Below are 24,803 nucleotides of genomic sequence, written 5' to 3'. Positions count from 1 at the left end.
TTCTTTGGTTGGAGTTGTAGACCCTTAGGATCATCTAGTCCAACCCTCTGCAAAACAAGTCAGTCGCAGCAAAAGATGCATGGTTCCATCAGTGGCGGATTTATATGTAAGCTAAGCAAAATCCCTTATTTTGGCTGCTGATCCCTTATTTTCGAGGCTGCTGGTCCTTTATTTTCAAATCTGTAAGTTGACAGCTATGTTTAGGGGACAAGAAGGGAATCTGGAGCGATAAACATATTTTAAATAAAAAGTTTGCCACTACATTTCTTCCTTGTAGCTCAAAGCAGCTTCTGTAGGGGATCTCACATTAACTACATCTTAACTTCAGCAAGGTTGATGCATCTTGCACCTTTAAGCCGTGCAATACAAAGGTGGGAAGCTATCAAATCAGAATTTCTCCTTCACACCAAATCACAAAAAATGTTGTTGCTTTGAGGAGGAGAGGAAACCACACACTCAGCATAACACAGAATTCTTATTTCTAAGAGCAAAGGATTTTGAGAGTCAAGTCTACCTGGCTTCATCATGTGTCCCTCATTCTAAACTGAAAGAGTGGAGGGGCAAACTTGCCCTCTACTAAACTTAGAGGGAAGAATTATGCTAGGAGCTTTCTCTTGTACCCCTGCTGCTGCTAAGTAGCGGCATCTAAAAGCTCTGAGAGCCTTTGCTCTATTGTAGCCCTAGGGAACGTACCCCCATTCACACTGCTTGCCAATACTGAATACCCACCACACCTGAACTGCCCACATCTCCCCACAACTCCTTCAAGCCCATCCCCATAGTCACCTTCTCCAAGGCCATGGCACTTTCAGGGGGCATTTTTGTAGGGGGGGTGGGCCCACTTAATGTTCAAAGGGCGTTCATCTCTGTTCCCTGGTTCCATACAACATTGTGTGTGCGACGTCAGGATGTTACGTCAAGTCCCCGCAATCCTCTTTAGATGTTTGTGCCTCTGCCCCAGCCCATTTCCTTACAAGATATATATCTTGTGCAGACACATTCACATGAAAACATGGATCTCAAAATGTTGTTGTTGTTGTTATTTCTTACCTGAAGTACCTTTTCTGCTTTTTCATTTTTCCTCAGGTGCTGCCAACTCAACAGCAGGTAAGAGCAATTCCATATATTGGAAGCATTTCTGTGCAGGAGTTTCATCCAACTTCCTTAAGACATCCAGCCAAGCCACAAACAGGGATGGGGAAGCTAGTCAGTCCTCAAGGCTCTCCCCATTTCATATACCCTCCAAAGCCTACATCTCTCTCTCCAGCCAGGCTCCACGCTGTCCTTGAGTGGTTCTGTCTGCTTGGAAAGCATCCTTGAACCATATTGGTGCCTCTTCCTTGCCAGAAAAGATGTGGTGGGGGGATGTAGAAACCGCAGGACTTTTGTGTGGCTGGGTGGGAAATTTGATTCAATTCACATTTAAAGATGAACCTACCTGGTTAGCATTTTCTGAAACAATACATGAACTTAAACACAGCTGTCCTTCCAAATTCTCCCTTCTCCAGAATTCACAGTGCAGTTCTCCAGTCAGGTAATATGCAGAAAAATGCATATGCTAGGGTAAAGTGTAAATAAATGCATGTGTTAGCAGTGGCATACAAAGTTGTATTATAGTAGGGAAAATAGCTTTGCAAAAATGTTTACATTAGGGGAAATTGTACAAAAATGCTGGTGAATTTTCATTCAAGTCTTTGTGGGGTGGAGGGGATGCAAAGATTTTGCACTCAATGGCAAATCACATAATTAACACCACGTGTAGCTGGGTCTCATTGAAGAAAATGAGACTTATTTATGATAAACACTGACTGGAAAACCAATTGAAATTCAGAAATTTTGATTCCTCATGTCCTTGTCATGTTCTGCTCAAAGAGCTCCAACTTGGCTGTGCTGCAAACCATAATAGCAAGTCCTCTCATTTCCTCCTCATCCTTCACAGGGTGTGGGCAACCAATAAACTCTCCACGAATTGTTGGTGGCCAACCAGCCTCAGATGGGTCATGGCCCTGGCAGGTCAGCATTTTACGGAACTTTTATCCTATTTGTGGAGGTTCCCTCATAGCCAAGCAATGGGTGCTCTCAGCAGCTCACTGCTTCTTCAACAGGTGAGTATCTGATGGGTATTGCTGTGCAGCCGTTACCATCACCCAAAAAATGGCTCAGGGGCGGGCTAATATCCTCTGTTTGCCTATCAGCTACCTGGTGTCTCAGGTGTACAATACATTTAATGCAGAACCATGTCACTTTAAACAGTCGTAGCTTCCCCCCCAAAAAAACCTGGGGACCATAGTATGTTACAGGTGCTCAGAGTTGTTAAGAGACTCCTGAGCTACAGTTCTCAGAATGGTCGCAAAATCCATCCCTCTTCCCAGGGAATTGAGCTCTTGGAATTATAGTTCTTTGGGGAGTCCAGGGTTAGGGTGACAAGCAGAAACTCAAAGGTCAGCATTGACAGATCCATCTGTTTGTTTGTTTGTTTGTTTGTTTGTTTTGCCCTTCTATTCACAGAATGGGGTCCATGTTCCAATACAATGTCCTCCTAGCTGCCTATCAGCTCTCAAACCTCTCAGATAATGCAGTGATGTCTGACGTGGAGCAGATTATCCTCCACCCTGACTACAATGGCCTGGATGCCTCCAGTGGAGATATTGCTTTAATTAAGCTGAAGTCCCCCGTGAATTTCACCAACTACATCCTCCCCATCTGCCTGCCAGAGTCCTCTACACAGTTCCCTTTGAACGAATACTGCTGGGTGACCGGATGGGGAGATATTCGATCTGACGGTGAGGGGTGTTCTTCAAAGGGCTCATTCAGACTCTGGGACTCATCCAGATTCACCTGCATAAGGCTTAAATAGTGGTTAATATTACGGGCGCCTCCAGACTGGTGTTTCTTTGAGGGTGCGTTCTGCAACAAGTTGTTTGTGCTATAATAGTGTATTAGTGGTAGATTTATACAGGGCCATCCACACATGATTCCCCTTTTGCCATTTTTCTGCAGTGCTTCTAAAATGTCCTAGCATTCTTACTATCTGGTAGGACGCTTTTACACTATAGTGCAACAGAAGTAGGACCCCCCCCCCAAAAAAAGAGACCCTGTACATTTGTGATATCAGAAGTTAAAGGATTTCAGCAGGAAGTTACAAAACATGCACCAATGGGAAATTAAGCAAGATGTGCACCCCAAAACTTTTGCAGACGCAAGCAGTATTGAAAGTGGAATGCACAATAAAAATGATATCCAGAAGGCCCCAATTCTAGTCCTTCTTGAGCATTCAGTCTCGTTTGGTTATGGGGCAGCTCCAAGGGTTTAGGTATAACCAATTTTTGTGCATGCGCAGAACACCTGTGCAAGATGTGATCATACTGCACTTGGAATCCCCAAACCTAACATTCTGGTATGTGCTTGAATCTCTCCCACAAAATGCTGACACTCTGGAGGCAAATTCAGTGCCAGAATTTTCATGCCATCATTTTCTACAGTGCTTTACAGTATGAATTGGGGGGAACAGCTCTCTATCCCAAGGACAATCCCAACATTTCCAGGAGGAAAGAAGGAGGCATGGAATAGTACAGATGGGAGAGAAATTTGATTCCGTTTTCATTTAAGACAAACCTACCTAAATTGCACTTTCTCCAAACCATACTCAAACGAAAATATTGTCACCCTCTGAATTTTGCTACGCAGTTTGGCAGCCAAGTAATGTGTACAAAAATGCTGAGGTAAAGTCTGTCTAAAAATGCATGGGTTAATGAAAATGTATGCATATATTAGGAGAAATTTGCATTGGTATGCGATTGGATTTTCATGAGGATTTCTTTTTTTAAAAAATGCATTTTTTTTTTAGTTTCCCAAGGTCCAACTCTACCATTAGGCAGAGTGGAGCAGGTGTCTCAGCTGGCAAGCGCTGAGAGATGTGAAACAGCCATGTTATCTGACTTTCATTCTAAGCTAGTCTGCTCCTCTTAGGTGTAGTGGAAGCCCAGCCAGCTCACCGGTGAGGCAGGCTGCAGCAGCTGCCTCAGGCAGCAGAACACTAAGAGGTAGCACCCCTGCAAGGGCCCCACAGACTCCACCACTGGCAGAGAAGCAGTGGCAGTGGTGGTGACAGCTTTCAATGAGATCTAATGAGACCTCACCCAAACCTGCCATCGCTGCTGTTACCCAGGTAACAGAGGATTTGGCAGGGGGTGGCAGCAACATTGGCACATTCCGGTTTTTCCTCAGGAGCCAAATTGGGACATGCCACCCCTGAGTGAAATATGATGTCCCACTGCGCATGTCAAAGAAAGCACCAGTATGGCCGCCTTCTGTACATGTCATGCTCTGAGCTGTAGTGAGTGCACACCCACCATGCACTCACTGCTAAAAGTCTGTGTGTCTGAATGCACTTGAATTATTCTGCCTCTGCTTTCCATGACCGCTTTCCATTTCTCTCTCTCTCTCTTCCAGTGCCTTTGCCAGATCCACGAACCCTCCAGGAAGTCAAGGTGCCACTCATAAATCGAAAAGTCTGCAATAATCTCTATAACAGTCACCCAGTGCCAGACCTGGGCAGGGATCCTATCAAGCAGGATATGATCTGTGCTGGTTACCCAGAAGGTGGGAAAGATTCCTGCCAGGTAGGTTGTTCCATGACCTGTTCTTCATACAGCCATTGCAGGTGGTAGACAAAGAGGCAGGGTCTGGCGTGGTGGCATTTGAAAATCCCTTATGTTATTACTGTATGTATGAACTTACATTGTGTGTATATAGTACTTAGGCATTGCTTACTAATTTGACTCTAGCTAGGGAGACTATTTTTCAAAGTGTTATTGCTTTTGTTTCATCTTAAATATTGTGATGCTGCTTCTTTGGTCAATATTGCAAGTGCCAGAGGCTGGCAGAATCACTAATAATAATAATAATAATATTTTTTTATTTATACCCTGCCCTCCCTGGTTCAAAAACTGGGCTCAGGATGGCTAACAACAAATTTAAAACACTTTAAAACACTTAATTATAAAAGCAGCATAAAATACAGTATAAAAACATGAATAACAATAAAAATAAAAAATCAATTAGGGCTAGCTGGCTGAATTGGTCCTACTTGGGCCAAGGGAGAATTAGCTGTGGCGTCTCAGAGTGGGTGATCTTCATAAAACACTAGAACTATCTTGTCCATTCATGCCTGAGGTGATAAAGATTTATCATAATTTTTTATTCAACTTTACAATTAACATTTACATTCAAACCAAAATTGTAATCCTAAACATATAGTAGCCCCTGAATCCTTGGACTTCCCTCCATGGGTTCCATTGTTAATCTTTTTCAACTGCATCATAGTAATGTTCTCTATTTTTCCGTAAAATCTCATTCTTAACATAATTCTTGTTACATTACAAGTGTTGTTAAAATCCTCCCTTTACAGTGTTCTCCCAGGTAACTTATAAATTCCCCCCATTCTTTATTGGATTTATTGCCTTCTTGGTTTCTGATCTTCCCTGTTATTTTTGCCATTGTGGCAAATAAAGATAAAGATGTAAACCAGACATTGGGAACTCGTCCAAACTTCTGCTTGTCCAAGAGGTTTTCCGCTTGTCCCATGATTTCTAGGCATAAGTGGTTTTTTGTCTGTCTTGCCATGTTCCACAGGAAAACCTACTGTTTACCGCTAACATTAATCCGCAGAAAAACAAACTGACGTCCATTCCAATTCAGTGATAAACAGCACGTTTTCCTGGGCGAGAGCGGTGGGACAAGCCTAGTTTGAGGACGAGCCTAGATATTGCTCAGCTACAACTCCCAACACCCCTTACCATGGGTTGGAACTGTTGGGAGGTGGAGTCCCCCATCCCTGATTATCGCACTGATTCCAGCTGCTTCACCGAATCAGGATTCAGAATCTGATGTCAGAGTGTTCAGCGTAGATCCTCTGCTACTTCCCATCTCTTTCTCCACAGGGTGACTCTGGAGGGCCTTTGGTTTGCCAACTTGAAGGAGTTTGGACCCAGGCTGGGGTTGTAAGTTGGGGAGTTGACTGTGGTGGAGGTGACCATCCTGGTGTCTACACCTTAGTGCCTTTCTATGCCAACTGGATCCAAGACAAGATGAGTGGTAGAAATGGGAGTGGCGGCAAAAGCGACCAACTACAAAACGCCCGTGTTGTGACATTCACTTTGGTATCTCTTCTGCTAGCCCTTCTGTGAAAAACCAATCTATTGGCTTTCCATCTTACCTATAATTGCCTGGAATATTTAGGCTGCTGGAGGACTCTGTTTAAATCACCACATGCAGTAGGGAAACCTACCCCTACATCTCTCTGATTAATACAGGCATTAGCCTTGCCACATTTCAATTCCTTTGTAAACATTTGATCATAGTTTAAGCATTCCGTGCCCAGGCAGAGACCTCCCACCCCACCCTGAGAGGCCATCAGAAGGAATAATAACTCATGACAACTTGTTATGGAATTAAAATTGGCTACAACTTTATTAAACCTTTCAGATGTAGGAAGACCTTGGCTTAGGCATTGGGCATGTATCCCTCCCAGCCCCCCAGCTGGGGAACTGGGGCTCCTCGGGGTTAATGGGATAGGGGAATGTGCACTGCAAGACACTTGTGTACGCAGGCAGCCCACCCCATATCCGTGCAATGCAGGGGAGATAGAATCATAGAATCATAGAATCATAGAATCATAGAAAATCATAGAATCATAGATCACTGACAATCTTTCAATGTATGGCCAGTGACTCCCTTTTCACAAATCCCTTTAAGAGGGAACCCTGGAATCGCCGCTGCAGGGGGGGGTGAGTCACCATTTCACGCCCCCCACACACACACACAATTTAGGAAAGGTAGACTAAAGGATTCTGCCCAAGGCCTAAAAACCACCAAAATTGTGACAATTGCTACGGGGAAGGCAATTCCTTCCCGGCTCCTCAACAGCAACCATCAAAAGACCCTAGCAACGCCCGCTGAACAGGAAGGATAATGGTTAACCTGCAATCAAGCATTATACAAAGGGAGAGTTGGGTGAGTGAAGCTCCAGAGCTGACTGCATGCTTGCTGCTGGCTCCGCCTCCCATTTATGCATCTCAAGCGGACCAATGGGAAGCCTGTCCATTCAAGGTCCGCTCGGCTGGCCCCGCCTCCAAAGCCACGGAAAGGTTTTAACTGGGGTTTGGTGGGAACCCCCAATGGCTGACGAGAGGGAGGAGGGCCAGCCCAATCAGCTGTGATTCCCACGTGGCTCCGGGTGCTGCATGCGGTGCCACAAGGGCACCCACAAAGGGAGGTGTGAGCGCTCATTTATTATTAAATTTTGATCCCACCTTCCCTCCATGGAGCTGAAGATGACATACATGGCTCTCCTCCTCCCCATTTTTATCCTCACAACAACCCTGTGAGGTAGGTTCAGCTGAAAGTGTAAGACTGGCTCAAGGTCACCCACAGGCTGACTGGAAATTTGAACCCTGGTCTCCTAGGTCCTAGTCCAACACTCTAACCACGACACCTTACTGTTACACCCAAAGAACCCCAGGATTGTCACTTGGAGAAGAAGCTGAGAATTTTCCATCCATGGACATCAGTTGGAAGCTATGATATTTCAGACTTCTACAGTGATGCTGGAAGTGATGCCTGTCGTTCCATTCTTAAAAGAAAATTAACATTTTTAATTGACATTTTTAAATGATGTGGAAACAAGTGGTAGATAAATTCAGCCCCTGGGACAAAACATAATAAGTTATGAACTTTAAATTCAATTTCTTCAGTCACTTGATCTTTTATTTCTGATGTTTCAGGGTTTTAAAATTATCAATAAATTATTATAAAATCCCAGCAATAGTTTTACTGCTTTATTCTTTGTATTTCTTCTTTTCTCTTTTAATATTTGTATGTATACACAAAGAGAAAGAGAATGTTTTTATGTACTATCTCTGTCTGCTTCAACTACCTCCATTTCTTTATGCTTTGCTCAGCTTTTTCCTCTTCTTTCTGCATCCTGCATGCATGTCTATTCAGTGGTTCTCAAACTTAATCCGTTCCGGGAGTCTGTTCGACTCCCAAAACCATTCAAAAACCAAAGCACGGCTTCCAACTGGCTGCAAGAGCTTCCTGCACTCAGTCGGAAGCTGCGGAAGCCACATCGGACATTTGGCTTCCGAAAAACGTTCGCAAACCAGAACACTCACTTCTGGGTTTGTGGCAATCAGGAGCCGATTTCTTCAGGAGCTAAGCCGTTCAAGTACCAAGGTACCATTGTACTGAGTTAGACCATTGGCCCAGATGTTGTGGGAAGGGGCAGAGGCTAACAGAATCACTAGAACTACCTCGCCAGTAAATGCTGGAGATACTAAAGATTTAAACCAGACACTGGTAACCTCTGACCTTCCATTGTTGCTGGTCAACAACTCCTACCATCCCTGACCATGGACCATGCTGGATGGAACTGCTGGGAGGTGAAGCCCAACAACATATGGAGGGTTTCAGGTTCCCCATCCCTGATTGATACACTTATTCCATCTCCTTTACCTTGTTTGGCTCTGGTGCCATTGTGGGATCTATCTCCCAAAGCTTTCTCCACAGGGTGACTCCGGAAGAGCCTTAGTTTGCCATTTCAAGTTGGTCCCAGGCTGGGGTTGTGAGCTTGGGAAGATACTGTGAAGGCATCTACTGGTACATTTCAGTGTCTTTCTATGCCAAGTGAATACATGTCAGTAGAAACAGGTTTGGTAAACAAAATGGCTGACCACCCAATGCCCCATGTTGTGACATTCACCTTGGTGTATCTTATTCTAACTCTTCTGTAAGAAACCAACAGCCTTTCAGTCTGCCAGATAACAACATGGAATATCAGAAATTGTCCACATATTCAGCAACAATGACTATATGAATGGGCAGTAATCTGGGGAAACAAATGAGGCTACCGGAGAAATTCAGTTCTGTTCACATCAGTGGCGTAGCGTGGGGGGTGCCAGGGGGGCCGGCCGCACCGGGCGCAACATGGGCGGGGGGGCGCTCGCACTAGCAGCTCTCTGCCCCTACTAAAATCCACGGGTTAGGGAGCCCGCGCTCGCTCGGCTTGGCGAGGAGGTCGCGGAAGGGGGAGAGCGAAGCCTTCTGCCGCGGGCAAAAAAAGGAGAGGAAGCCGGGCGGGCGGGCGGGCGGGCTGGCTGGCTGGCTGGCAGGGGTCTGGCTGCGCCTGCTGCTGCCGTTGTCGCTGCTGCCGGGCTTTGACAGCTTGGCGAAGCGGAGGGAGAGGAGCTTTATGGTAATTGCGGCTCTCTCTCCACTGGCCGCCTGGGTAGTGAGCCGAGCGGAGCAGGGAGTCTGGCGAGGGGGCGGGAAGAGACCTTTCCACCTCGCCTGGTCAAAAAGGAGAGCGGAGTCTCTTCAGGGCGCCCTCAGGCAGGGCAGGGCAAGGCAAGCAGAGCGAGGAGGAGAGAGGGGGGAAGGGGGGGAAGCAGCCAGGAAACGCTGCGGTGTGGAGGAGGAATCAATTAAGGAGAGAACGCGAAAAGCCTTGGAGAAAGGGAAAAAAGGAAAGAAAAGAGGCAGCTCCAGGAGAGCGCAGGGGAAAGAGAAGCCTCGCTGCTGCTGCTTGGGAGAGTAAATTACTGTACTTGCCTTGCCCCGGGTTAGGGGGCGCAAATTACCGTATTTTTTGCACCATAACACTCACTTTTTTCCTCCTAGAAAGTAAGGGGAAATGTCTATGCGTGTTATGGAGGGAATGCCTACGGGTGGCATGCCTACGGATTTTCCTCCTCTAAAAACTACGTGCGTGTTATGGTCAGGTGCGTGTTATAGAGCGAAAAATACGGTAATTGCCTTGCCCCGGGTGCTGATAACCCACGCTACGCCGCTGGTTCACATTTAAAGGCAACCCTATATAATTTACACTTTCCAAAGCAATACACACACACACCAAAATATGAATATGTACAAAAATGCATATATTAAAGTGTGTGTTTAACTGCATATGTTCACAGAAATAATATTTTTAAAAATGCATTATGTTAGAGAAAATTGGTTTTACAAATACGGTATGTGCATATTCAGAGACACACTAAAATGCTGATGATTTTCATGATCCCACACATACACATATATACATGGAAAAGAAAAGTAGAAATATTGACACACTGGTATAAAGTCCTGTGTCTGTGCATACAGCCTCAATAACTGTCAAACCCTTACTTATCAAATTAATTTCCTTCACATTTTAATGCACATCTGCCTGAATTTACACCAACCAAACCAATATGTACATAAAACTCAGGTATCTACTTAAATTCACACTTCTCCAAATGCAATTATCCATACTCCCCCCCCCAAAAAAAATCCAAAACCACAACGATGTGTATATTAGGGGGAAATGCATAAAAATGTGTGCGTTAATTAAAATAATGCACATCATGCATTATAGTAGGCAATTTTTTTTTGCAAAAATGCATGAAAATGCACAGAAAGGTTTGTGATGTTTAAAAACTGCTGCAGAGATAGATCAAATTGAACATAAAACTGGGGGGGGGGAGAAACTGATAGAAACCCCAACTGACATGTTTAGCCATCTCTACCAATGAACCATGACACGGGTGGCGCTGTGGGTTAAACCACAGAGCCTAGGACTTGCTGATCAGAAGGTTGGCAGTTCAAATCCCCATGATGGGGTGAGCTCCTGTTGCTCGGTCCCAGCTCCTGCCAACCTAGCAGTTTGAAAGCACATCAAAGTGCAAGTAGATAAATAGGTACCGCTCCGGCGGGAAGGTAAACGGCGTTTCCGTGTGCTGCTCTGGTTCGCCAGAAGCAGCTTAGTCATGCTGGAGACATGACCCGGAAGCTGTACGCCGGCTCCCTTGGCCAATGGAGCAAGATGAGTGCCGCAACCCCAGAGTCGGCCACGACTGGACCTAATGGTCAGGGGTCCCTTTACCTTTACCTACCAGTGAACCATATACCCTGCAGAACCTGGCCAGGCAAAATGGGGCAGGGGCACTTAGTTCAACAAAATATGTTTCTGCCTCTGCATTACAGTCTGGTAAATGGGTTGACTTTTGGTGACACAAGCAGAAGAGGGCTATTGTCTTCATATCCTCCTTTTGAGGTTCCCTATAGGCATCTAGATGGCCACTGTGGGACCAGAACGCTAAATTACATAGGCCTCTGCTGTCACCTAACAGAACTCTTCTTATATTGCTTACAAAGCACAATGTTATCTTAATAATACAGCGCAGTGTTCAGCTTTCTTATGTTGCTGCTAAACCAAATTGATCCCCTGAAAATTGCCCTTTAATTAAAAGATTAAAAATGGAGCAAGTTCAATTGTCTCCTCAGGCAACAGAAACTGAAGAACATCCTTCAATAAAACTTGGAATTCCACGGAAAGGGGCTGGCCCTGGAAAGAACACCTGGGAGGCAGAGTTCCCTGAGAAGAGGGGTTGATAGTTAAATCAGTCTGTAAATTATATTTTTTTATATATATATAAATTTTTATTGGTTTTACAAAATTTTAAAGAACAAAACAAACACTTAAAAAGACATACAAACACGTATAGTTTCATAACATATTTTCATACACCTCTTTTGTGGGACTCCCCCGTACCCCTCCCTTTCTGCATCCCAATGTCCATAATTTTTATAGCAACTCCCAATTATGACTTTCCAACCTCTGTCATCTTAGTCATTTCTGTATTCTGACCTTATATCGCTGAATCCCTTTATTCCTAAAAACCACAACACTCTAACATTCTTCAAGTTTATAATAGTCCTTAAGATAACTTTTAAATTTTCTCCATTCTTCTTCCGCCGTCTCTTTTCTTTGGTCACGGATTCTGCCTGTCATCTCGGCCAGTGTCATATAGTCCATCACTTTCATCTGCCATTCTTCCAGAGTGGGTAGATCTTGTGTCTTCCAATACTTTGCGATGAGTATTCTTGCTGCTGTTGTAGCATACATAAAAAAAGTTCTATCCCTCTTTGGCACCAATTGGCCGACGATGCCCAAGAGGAAGGCCTCTGGTTTTTTAGGAAAAGTACATTTAAGTACCTTTTTCATTTCATTATAGATCATTTCCCAGAAGGCCATAATCTTCGGGCATGTCCACCAAAGGTGATAGAAGGTACCTTCAGTCTCTTTACATTTCCAACATTTATTATCGGGCAAATGATAAATTTTTGCCAGCTTGACTGGGGTCATGTACCACCTATAGACCATTTTCATAATGTTTTCCTTTAAGGCATTACATGCCATAAATTTAATGCCGGTGTTCCATAACCATTCCCAGTCAGCTGACATAATGTTGTGTCCAACATCCTGTGCCCACTTAATCATAACCGATTTAACTGTTTCATCCTGTGTATGCCATTTCAGCAGCAAGTTATACATTCTTGATAAATTCTTAGTATTGGGTTCTAACAGTTCAGTCTCTAGTTTTGATTTTTCCACCTGAAAGCCAATTTTCCTATCCTGTTTGAAACACTCCATTATTTGGTGATATTGAAGCCAATATTGTATTTTATGTTTCATTTTCTCGTAACTTTGTAATTTCCATTTATCTCCCTCCTGTTCCAAGATTTCCCAATACTTCGGCCATCCGACCTCCATATTGAGTTTCTTCACTGTCTTGGCCTCCACTGGCGACACCCATCTAGGGGTTTTGTTTTCCAATAGATCTTTATATCTTATCCAGACATTAAACAATGCTTTTCTGACAATATGGTTTTTAAAGGCACTATGCAGCTTAATTTTATCATACCATAGGTATGCGTGCCAACCAAATGCGTTATTGAAGCCTTCCAGATCCAAAATGTCTGTATTCTCGAGGAGCATCCATTCTTTCAGCCAGCAAAACGCTGCTGCCTCATAATACAATTTTAAGTCCGGCAGGGCAAAAACCCCTCTTTCCTTAGCATCTGTCAGTATTTTAAATTTAATTCTGGGCTTTTTGCCCTGCCAGACAAATTTCGAAATATTTTCTGCCACCTCTTGAAACATTCCATCTTGTCAAGAATCTGCAAGGTCTGAAACAAGAATAACATCCTAGGCAATACATTCATTTTAATCACTGCAATTCGGCCTAACATTGATAGTTTCAAATTTGACCATATTTCTAGATATTTTTTAATTTCTGACCAACATTTTTCATAGTTATCCTTATATAGATTCACATTTTTAGGTGTCAAATAAACCCCTAGGTATTTCACCTTCTTGACCACCGTCAACCCTGTCTCCTCTTGGAATTTCTCCTTTTCCATATCTGTTAAATTTTTCCCTAAAACTTTGGTTTTTTGTTTATTCAACTTAAATCCAGCTACCTGGCCAAACTGTTGGATTATATCCAGAACCTTTTTCGTACTAGTGATTGGCTCTTGCAAAGTCAATACTAGGTCATCTGCGAATGCTCTTAACTTATACTGTTTGGCTCCGACCTGCACTCCTTTAACCTGCTGGTCACTTCTAATCATATTCAGCAGCACCTCCAGAACTGAAATAAAAAGCAATGGGGAAATTGGGCATCCCTGTCGTGTACCTTTTTCTATCTTAAGTTCCTCAGTTATTAGATTATTTACAATCAATTTAGCTTTTTGTTCAGAGTATATTGCCGTCATACCATTCTCAAAACCTTGGCCTACCCCCATCCCATGAAGATTCTTTATCATAAAACTCCAAGAGATATTGTCAAAGGCATCAGTCTGTAAATTATAGCTCTATGAAAGGGTCTCTCAACAATGCTCTTAACACACTAGAGTTCTTTGAGAGAAGCCATGACTGTTAAAGCGGTGCAATAGTGCTTTCAATATATAGTGTGAATGTCTCCTGAAGCAAAGAACAAAATGGCGGCCCCCTCCATTCCAGCTGACTGGGCTGGAAGTTGGCTCTTCAGCCTTGGGGGCAGGATAGAGTCCTCCACCTCACCTCAGAGCAGCATGATAGCCTAAGGGGCAGAGAGCTGGTTGTGTGGCACAGGCAGCTATGTGCTCCAATAGAGGAGAATAGCTAGAGGGCCAGGAGGAATGGCAGGAGAACTACCACCACTGCCCTAGGCATCTGCCACCCAAGGAAGCCACCTCAATCTGTCTAATGGTAGGGACATCCTCTTCATTTGCGCAATTGCTGGCCGTGTGTCTAGCTGGACTCCCAGAAATGCTCACTCGTAGCCTAGTAGACTGACAGCTTGATTTCACTACACGAGGCTACTTTGTGCGTGTCAAAGGCACTCTGCACATGCTGAGTCAAACTCTTGGCAGCCAGTTCAAAATAAAAAACAAAAATGAATGATGGCATCTCTTTGTTCAAACCAGGAAGCGAATGTCTTTATTTGAAGTGATTTAGGTGTGGTGTAATTGTACGGAAAGAATGAGATTGAGTATTTATAGAATGTAGTGTGTGTGTGTGTTTTCCTCCTTCTCTCCAAAATCAACAACCTTTCATGGTATACAGTCTTTTCAGACAGGTGAGTCCAGAAAGAGCCAGATAGGGTGCTGCAGCGGATGGAGAACGCTTTTCTTCCTGGAGAGGGGAGGCGGCAGCGTTGAGGAGAGGTCAGTAGCATTTAAGGGGGGAATTGCAGGAACATACAGGAAACTGCTTTATCCTGAGTGAGACTTTTGGTCCATCAAGCTCAGTACTGTCTTCACTGACTGGCAGTGCCTCTCCAGGGGTTCAGGCAAGAGATCTCTCCCAGCCCTACCTGGAGACGCCAGGGATTGAACCTGCGACCTTCTGCATTCACAGCAGATGCTCTAGCCCCAAGCTAAGGCCCTTCCCTCAGAGGGAAGGAAGGTGGTCGAAGGAACATCATCAGACCTCTGTTTAAGCCATGTGCTTATTCTGAAAGTAACTTCCATCTATTTAAGCAATGAACTCAGACGTTTCTCTCCACAGAGGTTAGAAATACCATCTTTGGATTGAATATTAAACCACTTACCTGCTAATGCAGCCAGGAAGGAGACCATAAAACAGACAGGCAGAAATTTATAACTTTTTAATAGTTAATTCATAAAGGGAAGGAGCCTGAACTATGCTTCAGCTATGGGAGGGAAGGAGTATCTAGCAGTTAAAGTGACAGGGCTCCTATATGCTGCAACAGGAACAAATCCTTTGTTCTGGGAAATCATTGTTTTGCCCCAATTTTTGGCTTCGGGAGTTGATACTATTGTACTTTTAAAGCACATCCCACCACAACCACTAAGACTCCTGGAAACTGGAGTTGGGAAGCATTCTGGGAATTGTAGCTCTGTGAGTTCCCAGAACTCTTGGAGGTGGGAAATGTGTTTTAAATGTGCTTTAAATGTAGTGTGTGAGTGAGTGAGTGTGTGTGTGCGCGCACACACACACACACACACACACACAGCCTTAAAGTGAATTGTGAGCCTTGTCATTCTTTTTCATTGCACATCTCCCCCTTCAGGGGAAGTAAGGAGGACGCAGGGGGTGCATATTTTCTCTCTACCTCATACCTGTTTGCTGTACACAGACAGCTATTTTCCCTGCTGCGTCTGCTGCAGAATAATGGGAAGGAGAACTTGAGCTCTGTTTGGGCCGTCAATTGTGCAGGAGGCCTGGAGGGCGGGGAGGGAGGGTGCCCCCTGCACCAGAACGTCCGTGCACCTGCCGGCGTCACAGGGCAGGTAGAGTTTCAACAGGGACGGCCGTGCCCAATCACAGCATCTCACTGTGGAATGTTTGCCGCAGGAGCTCTGCCAGAAAGCTCGGCCACACCGGCAATAGGACTGGGGAGCGGGGAGATCTCAGGTAATTGGGAGAAAGCCAGGAGTTTTACTGAATGGCCGAGAGGAAGGATTCAGGGAAACCGGGCTTCTAAGTTGCATCTCCACCCCCCCAGAACTCAGGGAGGCTCCTGTGAGCTCAAGGAAGAGGAAAATGCCTCCAGCAATGCCCTTTCACCTTTGGACATGAAATTGTATAGCACAGGTGACCGAAACTGAAGCAAAGCAGCTTTCACCAAGAACTGGTTGGAGCAGAACTATCTCGAGGACACGGCAAAAGAAAGACCACTGAAGCAAGCAGACAAAGGGGGGAGCCGATGGCAGTTGTGCCCTCCTCCCTGCTGCTGGGGCTGCTGCAACTGATTGTGCTGAAAGGTGATTGATGGGAAGATGGGGCGAGGGGGGGCGGGAATGAATGTGGGAGTCAGTCTCTTAAGTTTCCTGCATCTTTAAGAGAAGTAAGATGGAGGACGGTGTAGAAGGGAGTTTTTGAGTAATCAGTGACACAGGTAAAACAAAGATACAGGGTCTGTGGCAAGTCAAGGGTGAATGCAGGCTGTGTACAAACCACGCAATTAAAGTGCGTGCACACACACACACACACACACACACACACACACACACACACGAATCCTGGGAAATGTAGTTGTTAAAGGTGCTCTGTAAAGGGTAAACTACAGTTCTCAGGATTCTTCAGGGGGTGCTTTATCTGTTTGATTTGTAGGCAGAGGACTCTTCCCCCATTACCATCTTTGGTGTGTAAAAGAAAATGAGACCACTAGAGAGTCATATATTCAGCCTTCTCCTTTATGGGGAGCTGGTTCAGATAGAGACACTCTGCACACTCTCAGATGCACTCACAAAGGGTGAAGAGATGTGGATAGTATATGTGGTTAAGGGGATTTTGACATGCATTCACTGCATTCTAAAACATTTGTTTTCAGGACAGAGAATCTGTTTTCAAAAGCCATTTCGAGGCACTTAGGATCTATGTCTGTCTTCTTCCCTCCAAAATGTGATGAGACCTTGGGTGCATTCACACCTGGGGAATATTGCATTAGTTTTCCTGTTTTTATAATGCTAGTGATTCTGTCCTGTTTCCTAATGTTCCTTTCCCACTGAAGTACATGCTGTGTTATGGAACTGTAGTTTTTTGACCAATATACCGGCATGTCTTGCCCAATTGCATTCACACCAGTGGGTGTGTACAACAGAACAAGCAATGTCATCAGGCAGTGCTTCTACTTCCCCACCCCTTCTGCACATGGGTGCTTCTGTTCCCCCATTATTCTCCCACAAAAACAGCAGGGCGTCACTGATATACTGCCCCAAATTCCATCACTTTACGTCTGTGATTTTCAGGGTTAAGGAGGCTACAAACAGATTTTTTTTCTGGAATCAAATAACCCAGAAATGAGCACTAAACATGTGCTATATTCCATTGTTTTTCTGAAAATGGCTTTTATACCATGTGAAAGCTCAGATGTGGATATTAACAGTTAGGAAAACATCAGGAAAATGGAACAAACTATCTTGTGATTACAGCCCTTGTTCAAATTCATAACGTTTTCAGTCATCTCAGCAATTGGGGGGGTATAATTTCTGCATTGTCTTAGTCTGTTTATTAACATATTCATGTCTGTGGTAAATTAAAAGAGGAGGGTGTGGACTGCACTTCTGTTTTCAGGATTATTTAGCTATTAATTTTCCTTCCCATTAGCCATGGAACTGAAGGTCACACGAGCAGGGTTAACCGGTGGTCTCTCATCCGAGCACTGACCCCACATAGTCCAGCTTAGCTTCCGCAAAGTTTCTGTATCCTGTGCCTTTTTCAAACCATGCCCTTGGCAATAGCAGTCACAGAGGTAGAGCAGAAGCATGTAGTTGGTGTCCTGTCAACTGTGTTGCCTTACCCCCCCCCCACACACACACACCCAATACATCGCAGTGACATTGTTGATGGCCAGTCAGATAAGTGCGACCTCCCTGGCCCTCCAACTTCTACTACCTGGGATGGGCAGGGTCATCGTGACAATTTTCCTCTTATGCACACATCAACTTGTTCCTTTGACAAGGAAGGAAAACACATCAAAGTGCAAAACTTGGGAGTGTTTCCAGATGAACCTTTTATACCATTACCCAAACAGTTTCATTGCTGTGCTTGCACCATGTCCGCATGACACCACCATCATTTTTTTACAATCACCCCGCCCATATCTGACATTTATGGACGATCTAGAGCATTAGCACAAAAATATTTAGATGTGGGTGTTTGTTAAAAATTGAATCTTTTTAAAATGGAAGCTGGGTGGTATGGTTCATCAAGGAGTAACTAATCCCACACCCAGACACCTATGGCTGCACATCTTCACCCCAACTCGCTTCTCCTCTCTAAATTTCACCCAAGCTCTTTTTGTTTTGGCTCCTTGAGATAGCCAGACATGCTTTCACTTTCATTCGTACAAATATTGGTCCTGCAGAGCCCTTTGCTCAGGACCACTAAGTAGTCGTGAATGTGAACAAGTTCCCACTGCTTGCTGATTTAATGTTTAACTGAAGACCTTCCAGCATTCTGCTATCTCTTAATGATGAACCACTGTAATAATGTTCTGACCTTTAGAACAAAGAGATATCTTCCAGTTATATTTCATATGTGTCATTTTATGGAATGCACAGGCTGGGTTTCTCGATCTTGTAATGCAAATTATGGTGTGTATGTACCCTTGCAAAACTTACCCTCTTTCGTGGCAAACCTGTTGGGAATCTGAGGTGAGATACCCCCACAGTAAAAGTTGTTCCCAGTACCAGTCACTGCACACAATCAAGAGAAAGTTTCAGATAGTTTACTCCTGCAGAAGATAAGGCTCAATAAGTTCTGGCTGTAGATATATACAGCTTGTAGGCTTTTGCTGATATAGATATACAGTATACAGATACAGATACATATAAGTAAAAGTTTCTCTGTTGCTCTAAACAAGTTCAGCAATTCACTGGACAAGTAACACCGACTAATAGGCAATTACACCTGAGATGACATGCATTAATCACAGATATAGTCAGGGCCATCACAGATATAGTCTAAGATAGTGGCCATCGATGCCTCCTGGGGAAGCAGATCCCATAGTTTAACTATGTGCTGCATGAAGTCAGGACTATTAATTTTCTAACAAAATTGGGCAGGGTCTTCCTTCTGCTCTTACCTACAAACTTATTTTTGTGCATTGTCTCTTATTTGAAATATATTTTCTCTTTTCCCCCCCAGATGTTGCTAGCTCCGAAGCAGGTATGTAATATATTGGAAACTATTTTTGTACAGTGGTACCTCGGGTTACATATGCTTCAGGTTACATGCACTTCAGGTTACAGGCGCCGCTAACCCAGAAATAGTACCTCGGGTTAAGAACTTTGCTTCAGAATGAGAACAGAAATCACGCGGCAGCAGCGGGAGGCCCCCTTAGCTAAAATGGTACCTCAGGTTAAGAACAGTTTCAGGTTAAGAACGGACCTCCAGAACAAATTAAGTTCTTAACCTGAGGTACCACTGTACAGGAATTTCACTGGCCGGAGGGAGAGTGAATGGTTAAACAAAAATAAGCTCTCTCGGAATTATAGTGATGATACAAACCTAACAGTCATCCAGTCCAAATTCTGATCGCAGCCTATCACAACCTAGTGTCCTCTAGATGTAGTTAGATTCCAGTTCCCATCAGCCTCAGCCAGCCTGGCCAATGGTCAAAGATGATAGAAGTCACAGTCCAAAAACATCTGGAGGGCCACAGGTTATGTGAGGCTGCTGTAGATCCAATTCGCACATGTTGTACTGAATCTAGACCACTACAAATAGACAGGCAGAGCAAACAAGGTGTCCCACAGACATAACTGCATTTTTCCAGAAAGACTGCTTACCGCAAGCTGGAAAGGAGTGGTGCAGCCGAGGCACTTTGTGGCAGCCTTCTGGCTTCGACATGGCCAGGAGAGGACATCACTTCCTCCTCCGTCAGCCGCACTGAGTGGTGGGGCTCACCCACACTCGCAACCAATCACAGGCAACCTCGGGGGCATTGGTAGGGAGCGGACCAGAAGGGAAACCTCTTCCCTCTGGTTCACTCCCTGGCCACAAAAGCCAGTTGCACTTAGGCCCCAGCCTTCTGTCATGGGCAGCTTCCTCCATCCACCCTTCTGTTGCCATATTTGGGACCAGGGATGAATTTGCCTTCAGACTAATTGGGCCTTTCAGGCAATTAGCCAGCCTCATAGCAATTGTCACAACTTGGTGTCAGATATGGCATTGGGTTGGATCTTTAGTCGATCGGATGGGGGGTGCCCTCCCTACTCCAAGGTCCTGGGAATTTTGCTACCGCCAGTGTAATAGTATCAATCTTATCCCCAAGGAGAACCTTGACATGAAAAGAGTCAGCAATTCCAGGTTGTTCTGTTAGTATTGGTTTGATTATATGCTGCCTAACCTGTTTATACAGACGGCAATGTAATAAAACGTGTTTCATACATTCAACATTGCAAGATAATGTGCATAGGATTGTGTTTTTCAGGGGAAACAAAATCATAAGGCTGCAATCCTTTCACACCTAGGAGTAAGTACCAAATGACTCCAGGGGGACTTACTTTTGGATAGGACATATATAAGATCACACTAAAAAGTATTTACTTGCCGGGGGGGAAATATTCCTCAATACCCAAAAGGAGCAGTCACTGGAAATGTTACTTAGAAATTATTATACAAATAAATTTGCCAAGGCAAATTGAGACGTTTCATTTCACATCTTGCCTTGTAAGAATTCAGTTTTTGTGATCATTACAATCTACCTTTCTTTCTTCTCTCTTTTTCACAGTCTGTGGACAGTCTGTGATATCTCCACGTATTGTGGGAGGGAATCCAGCCCCCGAGGGCGCATGGCCATGGCAAGTCAGCTTTATGGAGAACAACAAGCCTATATGTGGAGGCTCCCTCATCAACAAGAAGTGGGTGGTGTCTGCAGCTCACTGCTTCGTTAAGTGAGTAGCCAATACCTGCACGTCACTGGGGAGCCATTATGCAGCTTTGTCCCAAAGGCAGCTGTCAGGCCAGGCAGATGGAGGGAGGGAGGTCTTTGAGAGACCAGCTGCAAAAATGATGGAACATTTGAGAACCAAAAACCTGCTGTTCCATGAGGTGAGCCATGGTGTCAGGGCTGAAGAGGAAGGTGGTATCCTCTCCAGGCTATGTACCCAAGTGACTTAGACAGGCAGCTGAATCTTCCTACAACACAGGCAGTGGGACAGCTTCCTCCACCACACCTAAGGGAAGCAGGTTAGCTTAGGGGTCTGAGGCAAGCTACACGCTGCACACAGCCATGTCCACTCAACACCTGACAGACTCAGGAAGAACAGCTGCTGCCATTGCACCTTCTGCCCAAAGTGGCCACCTCCCTCTGCCCAATGATAGAGCCGTTCTTCCCCAGTGTATATCCCACCAAGCCTATGGCAAGGACTAGTGGAAAGTAGAGGCATGGGGTGACTTGCCCATAGAGGCAAGTGGTGCAGGGCGCCAGTGCCCCATGTTCTGGAGGGTGCCAGGGAAGAGGTGGAGGCTGGACGCGGAGCCTCCTGGCATCAGGTCGCTGCCCTCGCCTACCTCCGCCATGCCACGCTGAAGCAGCGCCGTGCTCGGAGCCTCCACCTGCCGTGCCCACCATGGCATGGGCACCAGGGAAGAGGCGGAGGCTAGGCACAGTGATTCCTGGTATCAGCTTGCCACCCTCGCCCGCCTCACTAAAGCAGCACCACGCCCGGAGCCTCCGCCTCTTCCCTGCTGGAGGAGCCGCCCTCCAGCCGCTGCCTGCCTCCTCCAGCCCCACAAAGCTGCCGGTAGCGCCGTAAAAAGGTTGGCAACTCTGGGAAACGGGGGGGGGGCAGAAGGATCTTTGCACCATGGCGCCAGATATACTTTAGATGGCCCTGAGTAGAGGTGAATGTTATGAATAGTGGCATGTTTAAAGATGTGTCGTGTTATAAGGCATGGTCAACAAAGCATAGCCACTCAAAGGAAGCAGTCTTGCTTGTGGACTCAGCAAGACAGGATCTCAGGTTGCACAGAAACCAAAATCCCTGTTTCACTTGCTTTTCACTCTTGTTTTCCCTCTTCCAGGGGTTACGGACAGTATGATGTGCTGCTGGGGACCTATCAACTCTCAATCCCCCCTTCCAGCCTTGTGGTAACTACTGTGCAACAGGTTATTTCTCACCCGCATTATAACGGCAATGATGGCTCTCCCGGGGATATCGCTTTAGTGGAGTTGAAGGCCTCACTGGATTTGAACGACTACATCCTCCCAGTCTGTCTGCCAAACTCTTCTGCACAGTTCTCTATGGACACATCCTGCTGGGTCACAGGCTGGGGGCAGGTTAAAGACGGAGGTGAGGAAGAGAGACAGGGCATGCTCTCATGCAGACCAGCCTTCCCCAACATGGTGCCCTCTAGATGGTTTGGACTACAGTTCCCATCATCCCTAGCCAGCATGGCCAATGGACAGGGACAATGGGGGGTTGCAATCTAAGTATCCAGGGAGAACCTGGTTGAAGAAATCTGTTTTAAATTTTGAGGGCCAAACTAAATATTATGTTGTTCATGCTTGCTTAGAATGACTACTTTTATTTTGGAGGGAAAGTATGCAACTGGGTTCGTGATCCACATTTGCAGGGAAGCATTTCCAAATTCAATTACTGCTGAAAAATCAGCCTTTCACAGCTGCTGTATTCCAAGCCAAGTACTGTTTACTTCTAAAAAGCAGTAGAACAGGCTTCCCCAGTGCAGGTTTACCAGGGGCGGAGGTTTGTCTGAGTGTTCAAAGTGTGGTGTGTTCTTCCACAATGTGCTCACTGTTAAAAGTATGTGTGAGGCACCCAGAACTCAGTTACATTGGCAAATAAAAAGTGCTTTATATGCGTTATAACACTGTGACACCAGATGGCGCTGTGGGGTCCCGTCTTTTGTCAACGTGATTTCCCTTTATGAAGTTTAGAACGCATTTTCCTGAAACTTTTTTTTGGACGTGTCTAGATCCAGCCCCAGAGACCCTCTAATCCATTTTCATTCAGCTGTCCAATTTTTGTCTTCTGCAGAGGCCTTGCCACCCCCACAAACACTTCAGGAACTGGAGGTGCCCCTCATTGACCGAGACACATGCAACTCTCTCTTCAACAGTGCCCCAGCGCCAGACCTGCCTCAGAATCCTGTCCTAGACGATATGATCTGCGCTGGTTACCCAGAAGGTGGGAAGGATGCCTGTCATGTAAGATGCTCTCTATCCTACATGTCATAAAACCATTGCCAGTCTTGGGCCTAGTATTATTAGTGAAAACCAACTGTTCAGAAGTGTTGTAAGTTTACTCAGTGGGAACTTCTATCCCCGATTCTACAGTATCCTGAGAAAAGACAGGGAACTAAATGCACTGTAAAAAGACATGTTCCTACAGAACCCCAAGCCAAGTCTTCCTGACCTGGACCTAGTCCATGGATCAGCCATACCCGTCAACTGTCCCAGACACCCCTGATTTACAGAAGCCACCTCGGCTTCTGATGAGCTCCTGGGATGTCCCAGTTTGGCTCCCACAAAAGCACAGCCCCAAAAGATGAACGTTGGAGAGGGCACAATCTCAGAAGAGTCACTTAATTTACGCAGGACCTCCACTCCGAAAGGCGCATGTCCCGATTTCACTCAGAGGCATGTTGGAGGGTTGGGGCCAGCAAGCTTTTTTTAGGGGAGCAAGGAGCTAATCTTTCAGTGGCAAACTGGGTAGGGTCTGGGTCAACATGGTGGGGCAGAGCCAAGAGCAAATGATTGCTCAGTGAAATGATTTAGAGGTGTATAAAATGATGCCTGATATAAAGAAAAAGGCTAGAGAGACAATTAGCCTCCCTGCCTCTCTCATAATACTGAAACCCAGGACCAACGAATTAAGCAGAATGCTGCGGGATGCAGGGCAGATGAAAGGAAATACAACTTCATGCATTGCACAGTTAAAATTGAAATTCGTTCTCACAAGCCATCAACGTGGATGGCTTTAAAGGGGGAATAAACAAATTCCTTGAAGAGAAGGCTATCCATGGCCATGAGTAGGAATGAGAGTTCAGTTATAGGGGCTTGCAAGCACCTGGCTTGCAAGCGAGACCTGAGCCTTACTCCAACTTATCTAACCATTAACCCAAATCTGGTCTCAGGAGGCTTCCCATAGTCACGTTCTAGCTGCCATATCCCCCTCTCTCTTTCTCTCCACAGGGTGACTCTGGAGGACCCTTGGTTTGCAGGTGTGATGCGGGTTGGACCCTGGCTGGGGTTGTGAGTTGGGGAGAGGGCTGTGCCGAACCCAAACACCCTGGTGTCTACACCTTAGTGCCTTACTATGCCAACTGGATCTCCGACAACGTACCCAACATAAGCTTTGTGGCGTGCAACCATGCTGGATGGCACAGTGCCCCCATTATGACACTCTTCCTTGCACCTCTCGCTCTGGCCCTCCCTTGAGGTGCCATCTCTCTGTTGGCCCGCAACCCAGATGGTACTGCCAACTGGACTCTGTTAGGAAATATCCAAAAGGACTGTGTGAAGTAGGGTAGAGTTTCTGGGAATCTTCTCCCACTTCTGTCAAATTAATTGGGGCACATCTGCATTACCCATTTTTTAAAGAAAAAATAAACTCATTGATAGTGCTGGTGTTTAATGTCAATCACTCAGTTTTAAAGGGGAAATCCCCGGAGATAGTTTAAATTATGTGAATCAATTCCGCAGCAGAGGTGGGTGAAAAATGTTAAATTTAATTTCTTTGAATTATGTTAATGTCTTTGATGCAGTCCAGGTTTGTCTGTGGTACGTTTGTTTACCTCATCAATCTACTGCTATATTTACAAATGTTTTGGCTCTTGCACTCTTTGAATACTCATGCACTCTTTTCCTCTCATCGCTCAGCTGCATACCTGGGATTACCAAAGGCAGTTTTGCAATCCAAACAGTGTGATTTGTCAGCACCTTTGGAGAATTACCTTCCTTAGGAACTTTTTTTTTTTTTTTTTTGCACAATTTGAAATGTGCATT

General features: G+C 45.2%; 2 protein-coding genes across 8 annotated transcripts in view; both read left to right on the top strand.

Moving 5' to 3' along the window:
* The window catches only part of LOC309517370 (serine protease 27-like), a 30,417-nt gene extending 24,034 nt beyond the window's left edge, over positions 1 to 6,383 (top strand). For all 6 annotated transcript variants that reach the window (XM_082196593.1, XM_082196591.1, XM_082196594.1 and 3 more), the window contains exons 3-7: positions 1,087 to 1,107; positions 1,940 to 2,105; positions 2,509 to 2,783; positions 4,453 to 4,622; positions 5,943 to 6,383. In XM_082196593.1, coding sequence (XP_082052719.1) covers positions 1,087 to 1,107; positions 1,940 to 2,105; positions 2,509 to 2,783; positions 4,453 to 4,622; positions 5,943 to 6,188 — 878 coding nt within the window. In that variant the 3' untranslated portion in view covers positions 6,189 to 6,383. The remainder of the gene's footprint in view (positions 1 to 1,086; positions 1,108 to 1,939; positions 2,106 to 2,508; positions 2,784 to 4,452; positions 4,623 to 5,942) is intronic.
* A 9,287-nt stretch (positions 6,384 to 15,670) lies between these two features.
* Positions 15,671 to 24,421, top strand: LOC309517372 (prostasin-like). Of its 2 annotated transcripts, XM_082196598.1 has the most exons (7): positions 15,680 to 16,089; positions 18,977 to 18,997; positions 20,265 to 20,306; positions 20,565 to 20,727; positions 21,860 to 22,128; positions 22,834 to 23,003; positions 23,991 to 24,421. In XM_082196598.1, exons 4-7 carry the CDS (start codon positions 20,648 to 20,650, stop codon positions 24,234 to 24,236), a joined length of 765 nt encoding a protein of 254 aa, XP_082052724.1. In that variant the 5' UTR covers positions 15,680 to 16,089; positions 18,977 to 18,997; positions 20,265 to 20,306; positions 20,565 to 20,647; the 3' UTR covers positions 24,237 to 24,421. The 2 variants fall into 2 exon arrangements, with proteins under 2 accessions (XP_082052723.1, XP_082052724.1); XM_082196597.1 differs by lacking the exon at positions 20,265 to 20,306 and having other exon boundaries at positions 15,671 to 16,089.
* Positions 24,422 to 24,803: the final 382 nt, after the last annotated feature.

The sequence above is a fragment of the Podarcis vaucheri genome, assembly GCF_965113315.1.
Source record: "Podarcis vaucheri genome assembly, chromosome: 13".
Lineage (NCBI taxonomy): Eukaryota > Metazoa > Chordata > Lepidosauria > Squamata > Lacertidae > Podarcis > Podarcis vaucheri.
Note: the sequence above shows the minus strand (reverse complement) of the source record. Positions and strands in the feature narration are given on the sequence as shown.

What these genes read in the sequence shown, in the direction of transcription:
- LOC309517372 (XM_082196597.1), top strand. Translation starts at nt 16,032, where the DNA reads ATGGCAGTTGTGCCCTCCTCCCTGCTGCTGGGGCTGCTGCAACTGATT. An exon ending in GCAACTGATTGTGCTGAAAG is followed by an intron (nt 16,090 to 18,976) that starts GTGATTGATGGG and finishes TTTCCCCCCCAG; the next exon opens with ATGTTGCTAGCTCCGAAGCA. An exon ending in GTGGGAAGGATGCCTGTCAT is followed by an intron (nt 23,004 to 23,990) that starts GTAAGATGCTCT and finishes TTCTCTCCACAG; the next exon opens with GGTGACTCTGGAGGACCCTT.